Source organism: Agelaius phoeniceus, chromosome 9, assembly GCF_051311805.1.
Source record: "Agelaius phoeniceus isolate bAgePho1 chromosome 9, bAgePho1.hap1, whole genome shotgun sequence".
Lineage (NCBI taxonomy): Eukaryota > Metazoa > Chordata > Aves > Passeriformes > Icteridae > Agelaius > Agelaius phoeniceus.
In genome coordinates, this window is record NC_135273.1 from 8,186,856 (window position 1) to 8,213,334 (window position 26,479).

A 26,479-nucleotide genomic window follows, 5' to 3' on the forward strand; every position below is an offset into this window, starting at 1 on the left:
TGAGTGCAGGTTGGATGGTCACCAACCCCTCCAGTGAAGTCATCCCTACAGATTGATGGAGAGGAGAGCAGCCCTTCACAAGGCAGAGAAAACCCAAACCAGCCAACCACCAACCTTAGCTGGAAACTGAAGGAGTAAGGGGGAAAAGCAGCAGAAAAGATCGTGGGGACAGAAGGGAATCAGTGGAGGCAGCTTCACAGGAAAAGGTGTCTCTGTCTAGGATTCAGCTCTGGGGCTTGGCAGCAGATGTGAGTTCTGCTTTGTAAAAATTGTTGGGATTGTTTTTCTCCCCACTGGGAAAGTGTAAATACCCCCAGGCCCTGCTCTGGGGGTATTTACCTTAAAAACAGTGTCGTCTTTAATGTCCTACCCTACCTGACTTGGTCCAACTTTTTTTACTTGACATCTTAATTTGGATGGATCATTCCTTACCCTCTTGACTACTGCACTGATGCTTCTTTAGTTGCTTCCTTTCTGTTTTCCTGGCTGGGTTCTGTCCCAGCAGGAGTTACTGTGTTGTACAACTTGTGTGTGACCTGGTGCCCCACACAGTGAGGATGTGGCACTTCTCTGATCCCCCCCAGCTCCCAGCGTGGTTTTCCATGGCACTCTGTGCTATGATCCCATCTGCTGAGGCTGTGAGCATCACTGAGCACAGACCTGCAGTTTGTAGCCTAGCACAGCTTTGGGGACCTTGTGAGTTTGATGGGCAGTGAGCTAACAGGGCCTGCTCCAAAGGAAGGGGTGCCAGCTTCTCTGGGATGTCATCCAGCAAATTTCTTTGGCAGTGGGGGACCTCCAGTGACTCACCAGTTGCTCTGTCATGGAAAGGCTGAGACCCTTTGCAGAGAAGCACAGCACTGTGTTGCTGTGAAGTGCCAAACATACACCCTCCATTGCACACCAGATGATCTTTAAGGTCCCTTCCCACCCAAACTTCTATGATATAATAGATCAATATGGCACTAAATGCAGGTGTGCTCGGTAAAATCTCTGTGTGACATGGTAATTTTCATGTTTTGCTTCTCCCTTCCTTCTTTTTTTTTTTCCCTTAATTTTTCTTGGATGCTGTTTCCCACCTTCCAGTGGAGGGAAGAGGAGTCTGTTGTTTGCTCAGCTCACTGAAAAAAGCTTTGTGTGCATTTTCTGCTGCCGTTTTGTTAAAGTTCAGAGTTCCTGGGTTAGAGCTGCCCCTTCTCAATGCGAGTCTTGTTCAAACTTCCAGAGCAGCCCACGCAGAGCTGCTTGGGTTCATCTGTGCAGTTCACAGCCCACAGCCAGCCAAACACATTGTTTGCCTCTGTCCTTCCATGAATCATGCTTTGCAACAAAGACCAGCCTAGTGCTCCCAAGGAGAGTGTGAATCCAAGCAGTGCTGGATTTTAGGTGCATTAATAGAACACTCTGGGTGGGGTTTTTTTTCTTTCTTTCTTCCCTGGGAGCTCTCATTGTGTCTAAAAATCAGACAGCTTTGTGACAGTGGTCATAGCTGTCTGACACTTGTCTGGCTTATTAGGGAGACTCTGAGAGAAGTTCTCCAGTTTTACAGTTTTCTTATTTTGAGGGATTTTAGCTTGTCTCAGGATTATGAATTTCGCTTTTTGTTTAATCTAGCAGTGATTCTCCAATGAGAAAGTTCATTGTCTGCCAGAAGCTTAGAGGGGTTTTTGTGGGTTTTCCTTTGAAAAACACAGCACTTCTCATTTTGCTGTGGGGAGATTTCTTTTCTTCTACGATTATTTGTATATTCATAATTATTTTTATGTGGGTAAAAGAAAACTTTTCAACTGGACAACAGTGGGCTGGGCTTTTTATTCTCTTCCCATGAAAAGCAAGAAGATGGAAGGCTAGCCAGTCAATACAGGTGCAAGTGCAAGAGAAGAAAATAATTTTTTCTGATGGTCTAAACCAAGGTGGCAAACCTGGTCTCACTCAGCCTGAGTGCCTTGGTCTGCACTCACCTGGTTTATTCTGCTCATTGCCCTGGGTGAATGCTGGTGGGGTTTCAGTAGGATGGGGCTGCCTTCCAGAGGAGCAGCTCTCTGGGATTCAGCAGGGATGTTGCTGCTTCTCAGTGTATTTGGATGAACCATCTGCCAGCTGTCCTTCCCTGCCCTGCATTGCCAAAGCCAGCAGCACCTGGAGCGGGGCAGAGGAGCCAAAGCATTGCTGCTCCCTTTTCTTCCCTGCTCCCCTGCACGGCCCTGCAGCCAGCAGGGTGAGGAGGGCTGGTTTGTCTGAGGGAGGATCTGCTCTGCTGGTCTGGAAGGTGGCCCAGTGTAGGGGTCATCCAGCTGTTACAGCTGTCACCATCCACACATCTGCCTTTCCTCACAGCTGGGGAGAATGGCCTTCTCTAGCTGTAACCGTGGGTGACTTTTCCCTCTTGCAAGGCCCAACTGTTACTGTAAAACTCCAAATTAGCCAGGGAGGCCTGGGCTGGGTGCTCCTCTGACAGCACTTGCTATTCAGCAGGCTGAATGCTGCCTCTGTGCCTGCCTGTCCTCTCTGCACGCTCCTCAGCTGCCCTATTCATCTTGTGCAGCCAAGGAAGAAAGAGAGCAGGGCTAGAGAGGAACTGCTGTCTGCCAGAGCAGCCCCTGGGGAATCCCAGTGCTGCCAGCCAGGGCTGGGCAGTGGGAAGTGGGAAAGGCTGAAAGGCTGCCATGGGATGCAGTGCAAGGTGGAGGCAGGCTGGGGAGGCTGGGTGTGGGCAGGTACCTCAGGAACCCCTCAGCAGCTCCTCTGCTCCTGGGGCTGGCTTTTTCATGGCTCACAATGCTGTTACCAGTTCTACTGCCTCTGGAGTTTCTGAGATTTTTGGAGCAGGAATTTTGGCACAGCACAAACTGCAGGTATTTGCTTGGTGCCTGAATGGAGTTGTTTGTCAGCAGCTTAGCCCAGCTCCTTCTAGGAGGGAGGGGTGAATCCAGAAGTACCAAAACCAGACTCTGCTTTGGGCAGGAGGGTGGAATATCTCTCAGCACTTTGGGATCCATGGATGGGGGCTTGGAAACACAATCCCCAGGCTGGGATGTGGGAAAGCTAGTTTATATTCCTGATCTGCTGAAGAATATGCCCATACCCTTGGACCAATCACTTAATGTCCCAATGCCTTAGTTTCCTGTTAGCAAATGATACTCCTTATCTTTCACCTCTCATCTCAGCAGAGGAAAGAGTTTGTCCTTTAGTATATATCTCGTTACAGTTCTTTGTCCGGTGGCTGGGGCCCCTCTACCTTGATAAAATAAGTAATTGAATTTAGATTAAAAGGTCTAATACAATCCAGTGGTTACTGAAACACTTGAATGAAAGTTCATTCAGAGCCTGTCTTCCCATTTCCTCATAAGGCCAAGACATGAAGTAATTAGATGTAGACATAGGTTGTTATTGTAGCACCATGACAGAGATCAGTGGTTATTAGTAGGAATGGCTTTTATAATCTAGTTTAATGGTCATTTACCTTTCAGTGACCTTGGTGTCAGGCAAAATTGGCAGCTCTTTTGCAAGGAATGTGCTTCCTCAATGAGGGCTTTGCAAGCTGTTTCATTTTTTGGCTCTGGGCTCTCATGAGCTAGGCTAGACACTGCTGCAATGCAAGAGACTTTCAGTCTGCAAAGAAAGGCACAGGCTCCTGCCAAAAGAAGCCCTTTTCAGTGCTGTCCTGCTGCCACTGAATTGCTGTTGGAACAGATCAGTGTTCAAAGCATCTCTTTGCTTATTGCTGAGACCAGAGTTGCAGCCTTCAAACTGAGAGAGCCTGTGCTGCTCAGGGGCAGCCCAGGAGCTGCTGCAAAATGGGTTCCATTGTCTAGGAGTAAAAGAAGGGAGAACATATCTCATCATCCAGTTAAGTGCATGCAAGAAGGAAGAGCTGGTAATTCTGCCTGTAACCCCCACCCTGAAAGTCCTTATACATCAGTAGAGATGTGATATTTCTATGTATTTCAAAGTACCATCCTTTCAGTGATGATCATCCACTCACTGCAGATGCAAATCACTCAAGTTTCCCATTGACTGTGATGCTTCTGTGCTTCTCTCCATCCTGTGTTGAGAAATTGCTGTGGGTTTTATCCAGTTGCTGGTGTCTTTTTGCCATGGAGAAGAACACGGCATGAGCTGTGCTGTCATTTCTGATGGCACCCCAGGTCCGTGGCCATGCTTTTAGGGAACTGGAGCAGGTCATATCCTGGTGCTTGAGGGGACTGGATTCAGTGCAGGTACTCACAGTGACCTTGGCCAAGCCTCTTCATTTTCCTGACAATCTAAACCTTAGAGATAATCCCTGTTTTCTGTGAAGGGGGCTGAATTTTTGTAAGATCTATGAAGCTCTTTGTTTGAGATGGTGCCAGAAATATTGCTGAAGTCACAAAGAAGTGCTATGGGAGTTCAGAAGAGCAATACAGCAGTGGAAAAAGTTACAGAAAAGCATCTGAGAATTCCTCTGCCTTATGACTTAGGCTTCTGTCTACTTCTGATCTCTCATCCTGCTGCTCACAGCCATACCATTTTGGAAATATGTTCCTTGGATCTGTAACTATTGCCCTGCAGAGCAGGAATCATCTCTTTATGTGCTCTCATTTCTAAACTGCTAAGATAAGGAGAGCAAAACCATGCAGCTCAGAGGGAGAACCATTTGTTTCAGGCTCTTGGAAAAGCCACCAGCCTGGCTTTGCCATGAGTGTGGTTCATCCATATATCACCAGCACAGCATGATTGGTCTTCAGCTGAGATCAAGCAGTGACTTCCAGCACTCAGAATCCTGAGATGCTTTAATGTACAAGGGTTCTCAATTGTTTCTACTGCTGGGACCTGCTGTGATAGTGGCTTGCACAGAGGATCTTACAGACCCTCTTAGTATTAATTCATTTTACTTCTCACACACATCAGTCTCTGATAAGTATAAGCTTGTTCTCCCTCTGGTAGGAGAGAATGAATGGTCAGTGGAAGGTTTTGGGTTTTTTTTGCAGGTATCAGGTTTGGATTGGGAATGTCCAGCTGAGGTGAGGGAGATACTTGCATAGAAGCAGATGACAGAATTAACCTCTCTTGAGTCCCTGAAGTCTGAATCCATTGAGGTCTGACAGAGTCTTTCCACTGACCTCTGTGGCCCCAGGATCACATCCTAAATGAGCTGCTTTGAGTCACTGGAAGCCTGAGTTCAGCTTTGGTGGGCTGGAAAATGTAACCTACTGTATGGGCTCTGCTATTCATCAGGGCTCAGCCCTGTGTGTGTGCTAGCTGTGGATGCCTGGGAGAAGAATAAACTCATTTTCTGCAGTCTGGGGGTGGAGGAGGGAATGGGAATTGTACCCTCTTCCCTGCAAACCCACTGTTGTGACATCCACATGGGCAGCTGCTTCTGAAGCTTCAGATTAAGGTTAGGTGTCCTTGTGCTGTGGTTTCTGGTATCATCCCTGCCACATCAATGTGCTGTGCAGCTGGCCTGACCAGCAGGACCTGACCTCAGTCTGAATTTTCTGAAGGGGGCCACTGAAGCAGATGAGTTTAGCAAGGCTGTGATTTACCATGGGCAGTTTCCTCAAACTTGGAAGAAGCAGGGTCCCTGAAGCTTTAGAGAAGCCAGTTGTGAGTAGGTTTGACACCATTCATTGCTTGTTGGCTTCCAGCAGCGTTAGCAGCAAATGCTACCTGTTTCCTCACAGCTTATGGGGAAAAATAAAAACTTCTGTTTCTTGAGGTGATTCTTGTTTTCTCTGGGCAAAACAGAAGCTAGCAAAGTTAACCTTTAAGTTAGCACAGCATGATGCAGGTGTTTTCCATTCCCTGGTGGCCTAAATCAGACCAGAAGAGAATTAATTTGGTGTAGAGGGTATAGAGTGAAGTGTGAATAACTACAAGTTGGTTGGTTGCTCTGGAGCTGTTATTGACTGCTCTGTAGTCATTAGGCTGTCTTACAGTCAGTCTGGTGAAGATTAATTCAGTTTGAGAGCAGTAGCAAGTTGTTTCAATTAATCACCAGCAACATAAACCTTTACAGTGTAATTTATTTATCAATCTTCTAACATGCATTTAGTTAGAAGACCTTTAGGAACCAACCTTTAGGAAGGTTGCCTGGTGGCTAAAGATGGATGAGTAGGAAGGTGATGGCTTTCTCCTGCCTTTAAAAAAGTGACCTTAAATGTGGTAGCTCTTTAACTAGAACTGCTCAGATGCTTTGTGTTATGAATCCAAAGTGTTAATTAACACTTTCCTAGGGAGTGAGCCGTCACTCACAGGGGCTCCATGGGATCAGCAGTGTGGGGATGCTGTGAGCACAGGGAAGGGAGCATTTCCCCACTCCAGCTATCCCACAGCTCCCTGTGGAGTGCTCAGGGGTCACTGCAGGGTGGTGGTGGCCAAGCCAAGCTTCACTGCCCATCCCTGCAGCTCCTCAGCACCAGGGAGCCATGGAGAGGGGCAGCAGGGGAGCCTCCAGAGGGGAGGAGCAGTCCCAGCCGTGTTTGGGATGTTTTTCCCACACGCTGTCCCTCCCTCCACATAATAATGCTCTGTTATTTCCTCCTCCTGCCCCTGCTGCTAATTAGCCCACGATGAACTCTGGTGTGAACAAAAGCAAGCAATTAAGAGTCTGTTGCTGCAGCGTGAGCCCTGTCAGAGCAGTGATTTGTTGGTGGCAGGGCTGTGCAGCACCTCCTCAGGAGGAAAACAAACCCATTAGGCTGGCTCAGCTGGGCAGTGCCTGTCCCAGCTCCTTGCTCTGGGTGTGCAGGGGTGCCTTGGGTGCAGCAGGGTCCCTGAGGCCCTGAGAGATGCTGCTGAGTCTTGTGTCCTCAGCTTCACGTGATACAGTGGGTCTGTGGTCCCTGCCCAAGCAAGGTGGCTTGGGAAGTTACTGAAATGTGATTTATGGATGTGAGGAGGTGGGGATTTTCTTTTAGTTTCTTTTTGGAACACACACACAGACATTTTCCAATTAATGCAGACAGAGAAATCATGGTGGAATGAAACATAAAATTGTTGAGTGGTTTGTGCTGGAGGGGACCTTAGAGATCATCTAGTTCCAGCTTCCTTGCCATGGGAAAGGACACCTCCTGCTACACCAGACTGCCAGGGCCCCATCTCCCCCACATAAGGAGGAGGCTTAGAAAGAAGCAAAAATCAGGATTTTTGATAAGTCCCAAGCCAATTGAGGTTTGAATGATATTTGCCAGGACTCAAGGTGCATGGATCAAGACCTTGCAAGCTGCCTTCATGTAATCTCAGCCCCCATGATCAAAATCTCTTCAGGTTGTCTTTACTTGAGCAAGAAGTTCTAATGGAAGGAGAACAGGTATTTACATGGGATTTCACTGATATGTGAACAGACTAAGGGAAGTTGGATATTTTTTGGTTTAAGACTCACTTTCTTTCCAAAGCTAGAGGCAGAGTTCAAGCTGGAAAATTAAATATGAACTATTCCTGGGCAGAAAAAGCAAAGGATTTTTGAAATCATAGAATTAACATATGTCCTCTTTTGACACACCAGCCAGCTGCTTGGCCAACAGTTGTCTCTGTTTCTGTTGTAGCTCTCGAGCAGCTGCTCACAGAACTTGAAGATTTTCTGAGGATACTGGACAAGGAGAACTTGAGCAGCACTGCTGTGGTGAAGAAGAGCTTCCTCTCTGACCTTCTGAAAGTCTACACCAAGTCCAGTGGTACAGATGAGGAAAACCAAGGATGGGGTGCTGGGCTGTCATGGGAATTGCTCTGGGGGCCTGAAGCAACATTTTCCTGGCAGCTGGTGGGAAGGGGAGACATGAAAATTAGAAGGAGAAAATGAAACTGAGTTTATTTTTGCGGTGACCTCTAATTGTTTATGTAAAATTACTATAGTTATGTGTCCAGCTTTACAAGCAAAGGATTCTCAAGATTCCCGATCCTTTCTGTTTTCTTTATTAAACCTTAAGTTTATTTAATCCACTTTGTAAGATACACAGGATGTACTGTTTGGCCAAGTTAATGTTTAAGTAGAAATTTTAACTTAACGGAATTTCCTGACCATAAAGCACTTAATTTTTCTGCTTTTTATTATTGCTTGGGGTTTTTCCTGCACGTTGCCTCAACCAAATGTGCTCAGCAGAGACACTTTTTACATCTGCCTTTGTGGAAAAACTTAGCAGTATGAAAGCAGCATGCGGGTAAAGAGTTCACTTTTCCCTCTGTTTTGCAGGTGGCGATGAGGAGTATATTTATATGAACAAAGTGACAGTCCATAAACAGCAGGGTGACCAAGAGAAACAAGACCAAGGTAGGGAGCTGAAGATTGATGGTTTCATTGTGTCTCAGGGGATGATGAAGGCACACAAGGTTACAGCCTTGCCCTGGCAGCTCTGAGGGCTGAAGCAGCTGCTGGTTGTGGAAGGGCCATTTTCATAACATTCCCTTGGAAATAGTGGTCCTTGCCAACACTGTGAGGTTATTCCTGGAAGTAGCACTTTGGAGGTCTTTATTTTGGGACAAAAATGTTGCCTTCTAAGGCTTGAAGCTCCAGTGCCTGAAATATTCAAGGAAGCCTTCGTGCTTTCTTTGGCCACAAAACAAGCCACTTTTTGCATCTTTGAGACCTTGAAAGTGTATTTCTGGTTTGCTGTGCTGCTCTGCCCTGGCCCAGAGGGTCTGTGCAGTCACAGCCTTGTGAGGTGAGTTTGGGCTCAGCCCTCACCATCTGCAGGGACAGAGCTCCTTCATCTCCCAGGGATGTGGGAGCTCTGCAGAGGTAAAGGCTGAGAAATCAAACCTTGGTGAAATACTCATTCCCAAGTTAGTTTTCCCAGGTTTTGGATTTGTAACACGACAAAGAACATAATTGTCTAAAAATGTTCTTCCTCTTTGAAGTTCACCATGAAAGAGGTTGCTGGTAATTGCATGGAGGGAGAGAATTAGTGGCACACATTTTTAAATGCACACCTAGTCAGGGGCTGATCCTACCCCAGAGTTTCCAGTGCAGAGGGATGAGACAAGGACTCATCAGTGCAGCCTGCTGCTGATGTGCTGGTCCTGCAATAGCTGGGATTGTCTCACTTCCACAGTTGTTTGTTTTGGTTTTGTTTCTTTGTGGTGTTTTGGGGTTTTTTTGTTGTTTATTTGGTTTGATTTGTTCTTTAAACTACCTGCAGCCAAACTTGGGCCAACTTCAAATGCCTCTGAAGACAGGATGTGCTCCCAGCTGACTCGTGCAGCCCCAGTGTGAGCTCCAGACAGGGTGATGCTGTAATGCTCTAAATTGGGATCACAGCTCCCAGCAGCTGAGCAGCCACAGAAACATCTCTTTATATAAGTTCTCATTTGGGTGGATAAAGCAAAGCTTGCACTGATCCACCATGCTCAAACACAGGGAAAATTTCAGGCTGTTTATTTTTAGAGGTGGTTCTTTTGTTTCAGACTTTTCCCTGTCAAGGCCATGACTCTGCCCCCTCAGTCACTCCCTGTGGGACCTGGCACCTCTCTCTTTCTGTTTTCAACAACTTCCCTATTCCAAGTAAAACTGCTGAGCTATTTGGGAATGCTGAGGTCAGTGAGACATAGGTGTGGGGTCTTAGCCACAGCTGCAGCTGGGTGCAGAGCCCTGGTCCTGCCTCTGTGACTGGATGGAGAGGTGCCTGCAGGCTCAGCTTGAGTGGATGGAGGGGGCCCAAGTGCCCACTGGTCTAATATTGATCTTCCAGTGATGACACAACTCCCTCTGTCCCTTTTATGCACTGCAATTCCATGCCTGTAGTGGGACTGGGGACACACTTCTGTGCCTGAGCTGACAGAACCTCTCATGCTCTGCAGAGCTTCAGCAGCACGGGGTGAAATGCTTTCCAAAGTCCATCACCTCCAAAAGTCCCCCCTCCAAATTTTAAAATATGCCATTTCTGCACAAAAATGTATTTCCCTGCTCCTCTTTTCTACTTGCAATCCAGTGGTAAGGATTTAAGCAGAACAGGCACAGCTTTTGAGATGCCTTCCTGGGGCCCAGTAATTGAATTCCCTGCACAGGATGATGAAGGCACCATCATTTATGGATCCCATTTATGGATCCCATTTACTCTAGAAATGCAGCAAGTCTCTACCCAAGTGCACAGGGCTCTTCAGTGAGCCAAATGCCATCTCCTCCTCAAAGTCAGCACAAAGGGGCAGGAGTTTGGGAGGTGGGACTGGTGTGAAGGGCTCCTCGTGTGGCCACAGTGATCCTCTTATCCCAAATGCCAGGTGGCATTCACTTTTACAAGGAACAGAGAGTACAGATAAGTAACAGCTAGTACAGATGTGAATTTCAGCAGGATTTTGGATGGTTTTTCTTTTTCTTTCCTTCTTCTAAGTCCTCTTCAAGCTGCAGCTTTTAGAGAGGCATCTTTATCAGAGGACACCTGCAAAATGTTAATGCTTGTCTAGGGAAAAATATTCCTGCCCTCCCAGCCCAGTAAGGGAACAGTCTGTGATTTGTGATGCTGGCCTGTGTGGCTGGAGAAGGAGGGGGTGCATCCATCACTGCACTATCTCAGAGGTCATGGGATTTGGGCACTCACTGAGGCCACCCAGGAGTTCTGTGGTAGGAGAAGGGGACTGAACTCAAGTTTTCTGAGCCTTCAATGTACCCTCCAGATACTGAATCACTCTGCATCCAGCTGCTCAGAAAAAGGGACTTTCCAGAGGCAGACAGGGATCACCTGGAGCAGTTCTGCTGCCACATGCCACATCTTTGGCCTGGGCTGCTTCAAGAGCAGCCCTCCCTTGAGCAGTGATCACAGAAGCCACTGTGCACTTAGCTGAGCAGCCACCTTTGCAGTTTGCCCGGTGAGCAGGGTGATGCTGGACTCATTTTTTGGGAAAGGTGGCAGAGGAGCAGACAGTCACTGACCTGTCTGCTTGCAGGGATCAGAGCTGGCATGGACTAAACTGCCCTGGGCCTCCAGGCACTGTGTGGTGCCTGCCCATGCTGCTTCTCCAGACCCTCCAAAGTGTCAGCAGTGGGCCTGGCCTTCCCAGTTTTCCCTCCAGAAGGAAAAAGATGCCCTAAAACCAGAGGTCAGCTGGGTCTCCCAGTGCCACGTTCCTGGCTGTGGCCTGAAATGCCACGGTGGCCCTGCAGCCCTGCCTGCCATTGTCACTGTGCTCCCCACTGGAATAGCATCCTGCTGCTCAGCACAGCCCAGGGCAGCGAGTGCTCTGCTGGGAGAGGCCACATGCCACCTGTGCCATTGTTTCTGCCTTGCAGTGCTGGATCAGAAGAACTCCCTGACCAATGGAGACTCAGGACTGCATTTGTCACCTCCTCAGAAGAGCCTGCCAGACCTCCCCCCTCCAAAGGTAAATACCTCACACCCTTTGCTTTTCCCTGCCTCAGCCTGGGGCTCTGAGCCCCTTGAGGCTTTGCTGTTGTCAGGTCCTGTGCAGAACAGCTGGGTGGAAACACCTCTGCCTGTGTATGATGGTGAGGCAAAGAGTCCTGGTGAGCTTTATTTTAAAAATAACAACAAAACATTGAACCAGGCATTTCCAGCTGCGTGTTTCATGTTTACAAAGACTGTGGGCCAGTGTGTGGTTGGTGCAGCTCCTGGGCTGGCTGGACACCCAGGAACCCCTGTGGTACCCAAATCTTGTGCTCAGGTGGATCAGGCAGCTGTGGGAGCTCCCCATGAGTGCAAATTGGGCTGTGCTCCCTGCCAGGGAGACCCACATAACCCATTGCATGGGCTCAAGGAAGGAGAAGAGAGGTTTTCAAAGAAGCAGAGGTGGTGATGACTCTCAGCTGCTGCTTTGGAAATCTCTCCTGGGCTGTAAATCAGCTGTGCCTTAGAAAAGCCAGCAACCCCTCAGCTGCAGTGTAGGGCAGTACCAGCACCTCCCTTGCTGCCAGAGCCTTCCTCAGCTTGGCCATTGCCACAGCTTTGCTCCCAGCTGGAGCACCTGCTACTGTCTGCACTGGGTGCTGGGGCTGCTGTGGGTGTGCAGCCCACAGCTCTGTGAGGAGGAGCTGCTGGCTCTGGGGTTTCTCTGTAGGGCAGCTCTAACTCAGTTAAACCCCATTGTCTCTGTGCCAGGAGCCAGCCCAGCTGTCCCAACACAGGTCATGCTCGAGCCCCTGATGCTGCTGTTCAGTAGTTGGTGCAATGTGGGAATTGCTGTTAGCTGGGATGTCAGGGTGTGAAAGGGAAGGAGGGCAGGGAGCAGGCATGGGGAGGAGGAGGAGGAGGCATGAGGAGGATGGGGTGGTGCATCCATCAGCCATGAAGGAGGATCTGCTCTTTGCCCAGGAAGGAGGATGCAGGGTGAGGCCCCAGGACTTTTGCCCAGGGATCTGTGTGGCTCAGCTGGAGGAGCTGGGAAAACAGGGGCTAGGATGGGATGCAGCTGACAAACCCTAGGATGCCTGCTGGGAGCTGCTCCAGCCCCAGAGGGCTCTGCCCTTGCAGAGGGCTGGAGCTGGAGTGCCTGGGAGCAGTGGCCAGAGCAGGATCCTCTATTTAGCTCTGTATTTCATGGTGGGCAGGAGGTGGAATGGAGGCACCAGTGGGGAAGCAGCAGCAAGGTGTCCCCAAGGCATTTCTCTTGAGCTTGGTGCAGCCCAGCTTTCTGACTGGGCAAGCAGGAAGTTAAATGAGGGAATTAAAAAATTCCCTCAAAAAATGAGGGAATTAAAAAAAAAATAGTCTCAGATTTCAGCTGAGAAGGGCACCTGTCCTCTCCCAGACCTGTGCTAGGAATTTCCTTCTCCCAGCTGCTTGCCACTGGAGTTAACCTCCCTTGGATGCAGCAGTCAGGAGCCTCCTCATGTGAGCATCTGAGTGTCAGTGAGCTTTGGCAGCAAAGATATCTGAGTGTCCTTCAGGGAACAGGGCTGGGGAGAGCTTTAATGAGTGGAAATTGCTGTTAGGGGGAAATGGATCTTCCCTGTCTGCATTTGCAGCTCCCAGGGCAGGCAGGAGCCACAGCCAGCTGGGCAGTGGAGGGTGGAACACAACTCCTTGCACAGAAACTGAGAGGTTAGGAGAGGAATTCAGATTAGATCTGTTTTTGCTCTGCAGATTTTTCTGTGGTTTGGTGGCACTCAGGCATCCTGTGGTGTTGCTCTACACTTGCCTCTTGAGGCATGGAAGAAAAATGGTGATAAAGCTCTGCACAGCCAATTGTCCCTGGCAGCCACTGGGCAACCCAGCAGGGGTGGCCCACCTGGATCCCACTGATTCCTTTGGATTTGCCCCAAAACAACCTTTAAACCATGAGTTCTGCAGGCCTTGGTGACCTCTCCTGTGCTGCAGCTCTGCCTGTTCCTGCCATCCACAGGGAAGGTCCTGTGGTAGGGATGCAAACACCCAGGGTGGTGATATTTGCATGCTCATTGTGCCATAATGCAACAGGCAAATGTTCTGCAAGGGCCAGCGTGGGTAAATAACACAATTTACAACCTTTGACTGAAGTTAGAGAGTAAACCACACCCCTAGGGAAAGAGGAGACAAAACAAATACCTTCTGGTTAACCAAGGTGCACCCTGTAGGAAACCAAACAGAGCAGCCCCTTCCCTGACAGTTGTGGGATGGTGTTAAAAAAAACCCACAGCATTTCTTTGTGTAGGCAATTTCTTTATGGTCACAGCCCAAAGTGAGCTGGCTACACACAGGAGGCCACCACAGATGGCAATTACAGACACATTTCCTAGCCAGGGAAGGGATTAGGTAAAGCCCTGGAGTGACTGGGTTTGTTTTTGTTTCTTTAATGCAACACATTAGGACAAGAAGTTCCTAAACCTTTTAAGTGTTTGGAGGGCAAGTGTTTTCCAGCAGTGTTCTACGTGCCTCTGGAAGGAAAGTCCAGGCTGCTCACAGCATCTGGCAGACCCACATGAGGAATTTGAACACTGGGGAAATTTGGGAGGTTGGCAGAGCCACAGGCAGCTCGTCCAAGTGGGAGCAGACGTGTGACTTTGCTGTGGCCAGAGTTGCTCACTCCCTTTGTGGGCAGCTGTTGGCCAGAAAATCTCTTCCTTCAAAGCCTCCTTTCTGCTGCTCAGCACCAGTAGCTGCTGGTGGAAACAGCCAGGGCAGGATGGGCAGCTTTGCACCTGCATTTGATGATGTTGGCATGACCTGCAAACGGGCTGGTCCTGCAATGCTGGTGCACAGCTGGCCCCTCTTCCCCAGGGGGCAACTGTGGGCTGGCAGAATTCATGATTTGTGACCTTCAACACTGCTCTCTCTGCTGAGAGACCTGCCCCTCCTCCTGGGGGAAATGGGGCTTCAACCCTGGGCATCCATCCTGGCAGGGTTTGCACAGCCCCAGCCAGGGCAGCTGAAGCCTGGCAGGACAGAGCATCCTGTTGTCAGCTCACTGAGGGTGGTTACACCTCACTGGGAGCAGGGAGTGCTGCTGTCAGGTCAGGGTGGGAGATGGGATGCCAGGCATTTGGGAAGAACATAAGCTCTGTGCTCCGATCTGTTCATGCTGCTGCTCTGCTCTCTCATGTCCAACATCTCTGTGAATCACCTGAAAAGTAAAAAGTTTGTTTCTTCACTTTTTTTCCCCTCATGTATTGATATTTCTAAAGGATCAAGGCATGTTTTTTCTGCCAGCCCTTGCTTGTGCTTAGGGAGGGGTTTGGCAGGCGCCACAGGGATTTTCCAGCACTTGGACTCTTTTCAAAGGCTTATTTTCCATTGGTGTTGTTTATCCATTTCCTTCACTTTTTGTTAAGAGCACAATTAAAGATTCCCAATATAGTTCCTAAGGCAGAGATTTTTTGTTGTTAGTTTCTATCAGGCAGGGACTTGGAGACACAACCAGAGCTGCTCAGGTTGTGTTTCCAGTGTAAAGCCAGGGTTGCACCAATTGTCCTCACTTCTGGTTCCCTGATAAGATAACCCAGATCTTATATAACCCATGGCACAGAGGACCATCCCCAGGTACCATGGGCAGCTTAGGGGGGGTCAGTGCAGCAGGCAGAAATCTCAGTTCAGGGTAAAGCTGATGGTTGCAATTGATCAACTATGAGTTGATCTTCCTAAGCAACATAAAAGAAAATAACATTTATGATGCAATTATACAGTAATTTCAATTTATATTTGAGCTAACTCTACCACATCTAACAGATTTCATCCACTGGGATGCACTTGAGTGCTAAAAAAAGGGGGAAAGGACGTCCCATTGTTTTGGTGGATGTGTTTTTACTTTAAATCATGTTTATTTTATGTGTTTTTTCTGCAGATTCTTGAAACAAAACAACCAGCAGTCCCCAAGATTGAATCCCCAGAGGGATATTACGAAGAGGCTGAGCCCTATGACATCTCTGTAAATGGTATATCCCAGCTAACCCTTGGGAGGGGGTTTGTGTGGGAGATGGAGGACTTGAGATTTATGAAAATCAGTAAATGAAAGCACTGATAGTTCGTACAGCTTTTGGGACAAATTTGTTTTCTGCTGCTCATCACACTTGATATTACAGACCTAATGCTAGCTGGAAAGCAAAGACTACTGAATTGCTCCAATTTTGAACTTTCCTGTAGAAGTTAGTAATATGTTTGGGTCAATATATTGTCAGTGTAAAATGTTAGAAACCATTGTGGGTCCTCTTTGTTTTGGTGGCTTTCTGGCAGATAGGCTGCAGCCAAACACAAGTTTCATATATTGTCAGTGTAAAATGTTAGAAACCATTGTGGGGCCTGTTTGTTTTGGTGGCTTTCTGGCAGATAGGCTGCAGCCAAACACAAGTTTCATATATTGTCAGTGTAAAATGTTAGAAACCGTTGTGGGTCCTCTTTGTTTTGGTGGTTTTCTGGCAGATAGGCTGCAGCCAAACACAGGTTTCTATTCAGGACTGAGTGGTGAAGCTGTGGTGGCTTGCATTCGTGTCCTAGCGCTCTAATTGTCCCCTTGGGGCTCAAAATCCATGGCTCTGCTGCTCTGGTAGGAGTGATAACCATTTTTATAATTGGCTCTTTATTCAGCTCTGTCTCCTGTGGCAGTTTAGCCATCTGTAAGCTTGATTAGAGAGCCACACTTGGTGTGAGGGCAGAGCCTGTGGGTTCCCTTGCACACACCCTCAGTGCCTGGGACAGCACCCCAGCCACATCCCCGATCAGGGCCACCCTTGCCTGTCCCCTGTGGGCTCCCCACCCTCTGGGAGGAGGCTGCTGCATGCTGAGCTCCCACATTCTCACTTTTTGCACTGTGTTCCTGCATCCTTTTGTTGGACACCCTTCACTGAGATTGCCTTCCTGTGATCTGATAGCAGAGCTGATCTTGTCATGGCTTTCTAATCCATTTAAACCCACACGAGACAGATCCTATCACCCCTCTGCAGGAGCAGGTCTCTGCTCATCAGCCTTGGCTGCAGCAGAGTGTGTGGCATGGGCACAGCTGAGTGGTAAGAGTCAAGGCAAGCAAAGGAGTGAGGGTTAAGGGTGACAGATTTGGATCTAAAGCCTTGGCTGTTGGATCTGTTAATCTGAAATTAACACCTTATAAAATGTTTCTACCTCTCCTTTGCCAAAGCCAGTGAATGGAATCCACTGGAATGTAATTCAATAAACCAGCCTCAGGGTTTATTTGAAAATTTGAGTTAGTCACACCTAAGTGATCCAGTCTGCCTGGAAGCACTCACACCTTCCTGAACAATCAGTGGAAAATCAGAAACTGCCTCTCACAATATGCAGGGGAACAAATGAGATGAATTTTCTACAGCACAGGAAGGACATGGACCTGTTAGAGTGGATCCAGGCCACCAAAATTGCCAGAGAGAAGGAACAGCTCTCCTGTGAGGAAAGGCTCTGAGAGCTGTGGTTGTTCAGTCTGGAGAAGAGAAGTCTCTGGGGGCAAGAGATGATAAGGGAGCTGATAAGAAACATGGGGACAAACTTTAATAGGGCACATAGTGACAGCAGAACAGAGGGGGCTCATAGCCTACCTAAAAACTATAAAGCTTCAACCTTTTTGTTGAAATTGAGCCACCCTGCTACCAGAAATTGAAGAATTATGATGTCCAATGCACAGCAGACAGAACCAAGCAGTAAAGTGCTGCTGGGTTGAAGAGTCATGGGAAACACATTGGATGTGTTGGATGGCACATGGGGTGGCTCTGAAGTTTGGGTGAGCTTTGAGTCATCCAGGGCAGGGGCCTTCTATGCAAATAATTCACATTCACTTCAGGCACAATCCAGTTTGACAGATAGTATAGAATGATAAAACTTTAGTGAAAAGTAGCATAACTTAAATATTGCCTGACATTCCCAACTTCATCTGGGAGAAGCTGGGTCCCCTCCAGCCCCAGTGTGAGGTACTGGGCTTTGAACAGGAAGATGGTGCCCAGCTCAGATGGGAAGAGGTTCAGGCTCATCATGGCCAGGGTGAAAGGTGCTGTTCAGTGCAGAGGAGAGGTCCCCCTGCTCTGCCCTGTGTTTGCTGAAAGGTTTTGGGTCCTGTGGCTGAGGTGAGGGCTGTGGTGCCCTGTGAGTGAAGCCCTGCTGCAGCTGGGGCAGCCCAGGGTGCTGCAGCCTCATCCCCATGCCTGCAATGTGAGATAAAGGAGATTTCTTTCTCCCCTCTGCCGCACATTGGGAAAGTGGATAAATTGTTAAGAGCTGTGGCATAAAAAGGCACATTCTGGATTAGCTGGAGTACAGCCATGGATCCATGTGCTGGGATACCCAGCTTGTGTTACCCAGGCAGCTCCAGAACTCACCCTCAGATCAGAGACTTGGCTGGCAGGAATGATCAGTGCACACCCAGCTCCCACCTCTGCTTTTCCTTGGTAACCTGCTGCTCTGAGATGCAAATACACCCACCACCCACCGAAATCTAGGTCAGTCAGATGCCCAAGGAAATGAGAGATCAGAGTGCTGCAAAAAGAGAAAAGCACAAATGATGGGAGCACTGTCCAAGTGAGGCAGCTCTGGGAGGCTCTCTGTGGCACCAGCAGGCTCTGTGTTTTCCTGAGCACTGCCACAGCTGCAGGTGGGGACAGAAAGCAGCAGAGATGGGGCAGAGGATGCCAGTGATTGCTCACCACTGAGGAGAGTGGGGCCTTTGCATCCTGTGATTGCTCAGCCACTGCAGACCCCACCACATCCCTTCTACACAAACCTCCTGGTGTGCTACCAAGTCTGCTTTGTGTGAGGAGGGAGGAAGGAAGGAAGGAAGCATGGTGAGAATCTCTGTGCTCTTTGGCCACCTCACCTTGGAGGTGGCTCCTGGGGGGATGAGCCAGAATGGGGAGCAGGGACAGATGTGGAGCATCAGGTACATGGCAGGAGAGGCTGGGGGGGCTCAGGAGAAGGTGAAGTGTGCTGTGCAGAGGGGAGTGGGCAGTGGTGCTGGTGCCCTGCTTTGCCTCAAGAGATCAGGCTGCAGCATGAGGGCAATCCTGCAGGTCCCTGTCCTGCCCTTTGTTTCAACAAGCACAAGCTCCCCATCCCAGTAGTCAGTAGGATTTGTACCTGTCCTACACAGTGGTGCTCACTGCTAGCAGGTGATCTGGGACCTTGGTGTGACTTCTGTTGCCAAAGGGCAGTCTGGACATGCCTGGCTTTGCCCTGGCCAAAGATGCCAAAGCCTGACCCCAGGTGCCCCCCAGCCCTCCATGGTTTTCCCCACAAGCTGGGTAGGGAGGGGTGGCAGTCCAGGAAGCTGCTGCTGGTCTTCCATAGAATCATAGAACGGCCTGGGTTGGAAGGGCCTGTGAAAACCATCTCATTCCAACCCTCCTGCCATGTACAGGAGCACCTTTCACAGGGCCAGGCTGCTCAGAGCTCCAGCCAGCCTTGCCTTGAGCACTTCCAGGGCTGGGGTATCCACAGCCCCTCTGAGCAACCTGTGCCCGTTCCTCATCATGTTTGCAGTCAAGGATTTTCTCCTGAAATCCAAGCTAGACCTACCCTCTCAGTGTGGATCCATTTCCCCTTGGCCTGTAGCTGTAAGCTCTTGTGAGAAGTCCCTTGTGGTACTTTCTGACAGTGTTACAGCGTGAGCCTTGGAAGACACCCATGTGTCCCCAAACAAATGGGCGTAGTGAGGTCAGACAAAAATAGGAACACGACTAAAATAAGTGGGTGCACTGCCAAGAAAGGACATCAAAGCAAGCCTCCAGATGGGCTGAGGAGATAGAGCTTTCTGTGCACCATCAGAGGTGGGACTGTGAGACACTGCAGCAAACCGGGGGTGGATTAATTAAAACCAAGCAAGCGGGCGAGTCTGCTGCGTTTCGGGGTCCATCTTTCATCAGCAGCACTCCCACCCCTCCGCTGGGGATCCTCTGCTTTTCATTTTCCAGCTCCAGCAGAGGCTGCTGCCTCCCTTCCCTCTTGGGCTGAAATGTGTTAAAGCCTTATCAGCAGCCTTTGCATAATTGGAGGGTGCGATAAGGAGTGAAACCGGGAGAGGAGCAGCCCCGTGGCTGCCAACTGAGCAATCATTGTTCTGGCTGAAACAGCTCATCAGCCCTGGCTGCTCTTAATTACGATGATGACGATTCTGTCTTAAAGGGAATTGCCTTGTTTGAGGGGATGGGTTGAAAATGCTGTCCCTTTATGAAATGTCAGCGTGCAGGGATGGGACAGCCTCACTGGCCGAGGGGATTGAGGCCCTTGTTCTCTGCATTTGCTTATCTGTGGCTTTCTCTCTTTGTCTCCCTTTCTCTCTCTTTTTGACTGTGCAGGTCTTTTTGGTAGGCTTGCTGCGGCTGGACCCAGGCCAGGGTTGCAGGTTACTGAGGGCGTTATTTATGCCACAATAACTATGGGTATGGCATGCTTTCCAAACCTGAAGTGCCTTTTTTAAACAACAACAACAACAACAAAAAACCAACCCAAAAATACCCCCCAAAAGCTCAGTTTTAGCAAAGATTATCAGGTATCTCCCTGGATTTGCCTGTTACATGCATGGAGGATAACCACCTCTCGCTGTTTTGCACAATGCATTATTTTCTGTGGCTTTCCCTGTGCTCAGGATGACAATGAAGAGAACTTCCCTAGCCTTTATTCCCCTTTATTCTGGTTCTGTCACTGGTGTGGAGCTGATAATGGGTGGTAATGCTGGCTGTATTGACTGGTAGCTGTTTGGTGAAGGATTGAAGGTGCTCCACTGAGGCAAAGTGGCAGTATGAGATGGTCTGAGCTCCCTGCATCATGGAATTTAGCTCCCTGCATCATGGTCTGAGCTTCCTGCCTCATGGATTTAGCTCCCTGGGAGCTCATGGGAAGACCGACAGGAAAGCAGAGGTGGCTTTAGATAAAGACATCCAGGATTGTGGCTGCCACCGGTGCCTGAGCTGTATGATTTGGGACTGTGAGCCTTAGTAGTGACCACAGGGTTGTCACAAGCCACCAGGCAAGGCTTGTCCCCATTTGCCAGGTGCACAGCCTGGTAAATGCCTTTCCTTCATGAGGCTGTAGCAGTGTCAGCAGGCCAGCAGCTCTTCAAGCAGGGAAGAGCTCATCTCATGAGGAACCACACTTGGGGTTGTGGTTGATGCACAGAAGAGCATCCAGAGCTTCTCAGCAGTAAGGTGGCAGGCTGAGACCTGCTGCTTAGGTAAGGGTACCAGGGACTTCCAAAAGAGGCCAGAGGGCCCATGTGGAAAAGGAGGGAATTTTGGAAGATGAGGTTCCCTTAGGCATCCTTGCTGCTGCCTGTGGAAGGGTCCTGTAGCAGTGCAGAGGTTCAGCTCCTTGGTGTTTGTAGGTGAGAAACACCTGCACTGTTACTCCATCTGAATTTCTGCCTGTGGACAAGGTCTGCATAGTGGGAATGCACTGAGGTTTCCCATAAAAGATGGACAGCTTGATAGATTGAGGGCTTGGAGATGTGCTCCATTCAGAGACTTTCAAAAGGAGTATTTGCTTTTTAAAAAGTGTTTTTTAATTGGTGAAGTTTTGATCACTTGAGGGAGGTTATAGAGTGAAATTTCACTGGGGGTAAAGGTGTAGCTTTGTTACTGCATCTCAGTTCCTTTTATTTAAAGAACAAATAAACCGAACTGAAACGTTCTTCAGTGAAGCTCCTAATGCCTTTTTCTTTCTCTTTTCTGGCTGCTTTTCTTCTTTTCATTTGCACCAATCTGATAATGTTATTTTTATGTAGATAGTAAGATTTGGTGAGAATCCAAATTAGATTAAATTCCAGCGAGAGAAACTTAACAGTACTCCTCCATGCTGTTTGGTAGGACAAGAATGCCAAACCCTACACAAATGTTGCCCCAAACTTACCATATTGCTCTGTGAGCTTATGTTGTGACTTAGAGCTCTAAATGCCAGCAGAGCATTGCAAATCCCCCTGCAGTCAGGGAGAACATTTTCAGTGTTTTTGATGAGCCTGGTACCAGTGATCAGCTGAAAACTCCAAAATTCTGCAATGCCCTAGAGCTGAGTATTGAAAATTCCAACTCATCCCAGTAACATAGCAATCAATTTAAGAATGGACATAAAAAATATTGTTACTGCTCCTCACATTTGCCACTTATGACTAATTTTTGGTGCTGCCACAGTGTATTACTTCAAACCCCCTTGCTGTCCCTTAGATGCTGAGTAGGGAGAGAGGGACCTGTTAGGCCAGAGAGGGAAAGTGAATGACATCTGAAATACAAGAGATCATTGCTTGCTGCATGGCCTTGCAAATACCATTTTTACTTCTGGCATTTAGAGGACAAGGGCTGATTGTAGCTTGCTGTTGTTGCCTTAAAAATTGTGTGTGTTTGGCTTGAAGTGGAAAGTAGCAAAAGCATCTTTGGGGGGAAAGCAGCAAACATCAGGAAATGTCTAAGGGAATGTTCTCAGATTTGTGGTCAGCCGAGAAGTGTCTTTTGAGTGTTTGCCAACAAAGGCTATTAGGCACAAAATACTGCAATGAGATTCATATTGGGCTAGAACGAAAAAAGGCTCTATGAGGGTAATTTCCTATTAATTATCCTCCTGTAGGAGAGCCTCAAAAGACACATCCCTGCACTGGAAGCTTGTGCATGTGTGAGCATGGCTGAGGGAAGCATTCGACTCAGAGTTATTCTAAAAATGGACTTAATGACAGAGCTTTGCTTTTGTTGTAGAAGATGGTGAAGCTGTTAGTAGTTCCTACGAATCTTATGATGAGGAAGAGAGCAGCAAAGGCAAGTCAGCAACCCATCAGTGGCCATCCCCTGAGGCCACCATTGAGCTGATGAAGGACGCCCGCATCTGTGCCTTCCTGTGGAGAAAGAAGTGGCTGGGACAGTGGGCAAAGCAGCTGTGTGTTATCAAGGACACCAGGCTGCTGGTGAGCAGATCCTCTCCTCTCTGTCTCAAACAGTCTGGTTTTATGAGCTGAGGAAGGAAGTGGCACCTCAGACCATGTTAAATGAGCTGGCAAAAAACAAAGTACTCCTAGATGCTTCAAATGCATGTCCTGGAGATTTGGGGATCTTGTTCCTTTTTTAGAAGGAACGTGGGCATGGGATTGCTGAAGGGGGCACAAGGACACATTTGTGACAAAAATCCCAATCCCCCAAAATGTCTAGGGATACTTTTTGGGCAAATGTTTTGAGGTGGTTGAGCAGAAGGGATACTTACCCCAGAGGGCTAACCACATACTTGATCCTGTGTCAGTATTTCAGAGCATGTGTGCATGCAGTCAGATGTGTGTGTACCTGCACATCAGGGATCTCCTGTGTGCAGTCTGTGCAGACCTGTTAGAACTGTAGGACCTTGCTGTGTTCAGTGCACTTAATGCACGTGGCTGCACGACTTCATGCATCACCTGTGAGGCTGAGTTCCTGCCATGAGCAGGAAGGCTCCTCCTCTGCCTCTCACCCGCTCCTGTCTCCCTTCCCCAGTGCTACAAGAGCTCCAAGGACCACAACCCCCAGCTGGATGTGAATTTGCTGGGCTGCACAGTCATTCACAAGGAAAAGCAAGTGAGGAAGAAGGAGCATAAGCTGAAGATCATCCCCACGAACGCCGATGTCATCGTGCTGGGGCTGCAGAGCAAGGACCAGGCAGAGCAGTGGCTCAGGGTCAGTGACATCTCCAGGATTTGTCCCACTGGTGCTCCCATGCTTTGCTGGGAGAGCAGATCTTATCTCAACCCTGTCCTTGCGTGCTCTGGCTCCCTTCCTCACTGCAAGCCTTTATACAAATATACCACTTCATTTTCATGTCCTGGGATAGATTCTTCCTGCACTCCCTGCTGCCTTCGGTGTGCTGGAGGCCCCGTGGGGACCTTCCAGCCCAGCTGCTGTGGTGGGGGAAATGTCTGGGCTGGGTCCCCAGCAAGAATTGGCTGAGGGCAGGGGTGAATGTACCCTTCCCATGGGACAGCAGCAGGAGGAGGAGCCTCCTGGAGCCCAGGAGGGGCTGTGAGACGCCAGGGCTGCCTTTGCTGGCAGCCTCTCCCCATGACTTGGATCCAGCAATTGCTGCTGGATGCCTGATGCAGCTCCAGGACAGTCCCCAGGGTCACAGGGACAGCAAACCACGGGTCTCCCAGGCTGATGTGGTTTTGCCTGTCCTAGCTGGGGGAGATGAATTGATCCTGTTACTGCAGCTCTCTCACAGGCTTTGGCTTCCCCTTCTGCACAGGTAATCCAAGAGACCAGTGGTCTGCTCTGTGAAGGGGGCAGTGAAGGAAACCAGTACATCCCAGACTCTCAGCGTCTCAGCTACCCAAAGGTACCTCTTGTCTCCACAGACAGAACTAGCACGTGGGCTTTCCAGCCCTGTTCCTCCAGTAGAGAGCAGTGTAGGTGCCTTAATTTTAAGTAAGCAAAGACTGGTATGAGTGTAACCAGACCCCTGTGCTGCTGAAAAGGAGCATTCTTGGAACCATCTTAATTTTCCTTTGCATCTTAATTTTGTTGCCGTGTCTTCCCTCACAGACTAACTCAGCATTTGGCTACCCACTGTCTAGGGCAGGAGCTGCTATCTCACCCAATGGGATAGTTGTGTTCTCCAAGAGCTTTGGGAGGGACACAGACCCTTGGATGCCAGGGCTTGGGCCATCTCTAGTCCAGGTTTAGGTGACACTCCCCTGGGAGCAGCTTGTTTCAAAATAGTGGGAGGACAAAGAGACTTTCCTAAGTCTCTGGTGGGCACCCAGAATGGACCTGTTTGGGCCCCTGGCTGGTTCCTCTGCCCTTGCCCCCTATAGGGATTGTCACCAGCCAGGCTGCAGGGTGCCATAGGGTGGCACCAGTGGTGCCACTGTCTCCTCAGAGGTGAGCCCAGATGGGTGGGGCATGTTCAGGAGCAATGGGAGCATCTGCTACAGAGAGAGTGGGACCTCATAACAAGGGAGATGGGGAAAAAGGCCATTGCAGCCTGTTCTGGCTGGAAGAATGGGTCACCTGCATCTGTGGAGCCTGTGCCTGGTGCTTGTTGACAGGTGGAGGTGTCTGAGAGATACTCTGCAGCCTCCGAGAGCGGGAGCAGCACCGACGGCCACGTGGAGACAGCTGAGGCAAAAGATGGTAAAACCTTGCCCTGGGAATGACAGGGACAATGGGCCCTTACCCTTCTGTGGCTCCTGCCACTGCCACCTCCAACTGACCTGATGAAAGCTGTGTGTGCATTCATTGCCTGGGAATTTGATGTTCTTAGCAGGATTACCTGTTGGTTCCACAGGCTTATTCACACACTGACTGATGTGCCCAGTAGGAGAATGTTGAAGAGGTTCTTTGGACATAAACTTTACCCCTCCCACCTTGTGTCCTTGTTTTTAGAGAGGAAAAGACTTGAATACAGTAAATGTTAATGGGTAATGGTTCTTAATTAAATTGTTTGTGGTGTAGGAAACTGAAGGGAGGTTGGGAACTGCCCAGCAAGAGCTGTGCAAGCACCTCCCACTGCTCCTGCAGGGACTGGCCTTTGGTCAGAGCCACCCCACGTGTAAAGCAACACAGATTAGCATCTTCTACAAATCCCTAACTGATCTTAGTGGTGCCATCCTCCTCCTGAACTCCCTGGGCTTTGGACTTGTCCAGCCTGTCCCTGAGTCACAGGTTTGCTCTCTGCAAAGGGATGTGTGTGAGGTGGGACAGCAGGCTGGGAGCTGGGAAAGCCACACATGTGTCTTTTTCATTTCTGGTAGTTAAGAAGAAGGGCACAACTGGCCTGAAACTGAGCAACCTGATGAACCTTGGGAGGAAGAAGTCCAGCTCCCTGGAGAGCCCAGAGAGATCCCTGGAGACTTCAAGTGAGTGGCAGCATGAGTCCCTCTGCAGGGATTTGCCTCAGGGCAGGATGAGCACCAGGCATCGTCCTCCTCAAATGGGCCTGTGCCAGGTGGTCCTGCCAGTAAATCCATGCAGATTGTGGTGCCTGTGGCTCTCAGGGTGACCCAAGAGGAAGGGTGGGTAATACCAGACACGCACACACAGGGAATTTGTGCTGCCCAGGGTGTGGGAGCCTGCAGGGAGAGTTGGGAGGGTCAGCTTGTGTTTACCACCTGGGACCAACTTTGTCCAACCAGCTGCAGCCACCTTGCTGCTCCAAAGCTATCCTGAATTTCAAGGGTATCATTTTCAAGATTTTTACCCTTTTCACCCTGTTTTGTGTGGATAGGATAGCTTGTCTTTGTGCTTTTGCTCTTTATTCGTGCTTGTGACTTTGTGTTGTGTGGTGATCTCATAACTTACCCCTTAGACATCCCCAGGCTGTCCGACAAATTAATCTGGATTAAATGGAAAATATGTGTAATGAGCTGTGATTGCTTGCAGGTTACCTGAATGTGCTGGTGAACAGCCAGTGGAAGTCACGGTGGTGTCAGATAAAAGATGGGCACCTCCATTTCTACCAGGACAGGAACAGAAGCAAGCTGGCTCAGCAGCCCCTGAGTTTGGCAGGCTGTGAGATCATCCCAGAGCCGAGCCCTGACCATCTTTACTCCTTCCGCATCCTGCACAACGGGGAGGAACGGGTTGTTTTGGAGGTAGGGTGTCTATCTCTGAGAAAGCTCTGCTCAAAATCACCAGCTTGGGTACCTTAGGAGGTCTAAATTCCAATGAGTTCCTCCAGAGAAACATCAGTCCAACAAAACAGAACCTGAAGAGCAGGACTGAGGTTGATCTGCCTGTGGTCACCCAGAATTGTGTGCCACCTCACTGGTAATCCAGGCTGTGTGTGATGCTGGCACCTCTCAGCCTTCATCTTAGGCACTCACCTTAGGGGTGACTTGGGGTTCTCTGGAGATTCCCATCTCTCCCCCACTGCAGGATAACCTTGGATAATTAAGTTCTGTGGAGTGCATTGCAGATGGTTAATGTTAGATGAGAACAGTGCCACTTTAGGGATTTAAGGCTGTGGTTAAGAGGAACAGAAAATTTCATGTTTTGACAGCAGAGCCCCAAAGCCATGGGGCACACATCCCAAGTAAACCTGTCACAGATCTGCCCTGAAAGTGCAAGTGAATTCATCTCCATCTGTTACTTTCCTTTGTCTGCATCCAGGACTGTTTATCTCTAATCTTACTTCTCTCTGACGACAGCATGGTTATAGTAGGAGGTGGACAATGTGAGCAATTTCCTGTATTTTTCCAGTGGGTG

The 26,479-nt window shown here is 49.1% G+C and overlaps 1 protein-coding gene across 6 annotated transcripts in view; it reads left to right on the forward strand.

Moving 5' to 3' along the window:
- The window catches only part of AFAP1L2 (actin filament associated protein 1 like 2), a 67,007-nt gene that overhangs the window by 32,815 nt on the left and 7,713 nt on the right, over nt 1-26,479 (forward strand). For 3 of the 6 annotated variants that reach the window (XM_077182851.1, XM_077182850.1, XM_077182848.1), the window contains exons 2-12: nt 7,530-7,658; nt 8,174-8,251; nt 11,204-11,295; nt 15,187-15,277; nt 19,631-19,714; nt 22,013-22,218; nt 22,775-22,954; nt 23,520-23,609; nt 24,322-24,406; nt 25,027-25,131; nt 25,655-25,866. In XM_077182851.1, coding sequence (XP_077038966.1) covers nt 7,530-7,658; nt 8,174-8,251; nt 11,204-11,295; nt 15,187-15,277; nt 19,631-19,714; nt 22,013-22,218; nt 22,775-22,954; nt 23,520-23,609; nt 24,322-24,406; nt 25,027-25,131; nt 25,655-25,866 — 1,352 coding nt within the window. The remainder of the gene's footprint in view (nt 1-7,529; nt 7,659-8,173; nt 8,252-11,203; nt 11,296-15,186; nt 15,278-19,630; nt 19,715-22,012; nt 22,219-22,774; nt 22,955-23,519; nt 23,610-24,321; nt 24,407-25,026; nt 25,132-25,654; nt 25,867-26,479) is intronic. The other 3 variants (XM_077182849.1, XM_077182852.1, XM_077182853.1) reach the window with 3 other exon arrangements.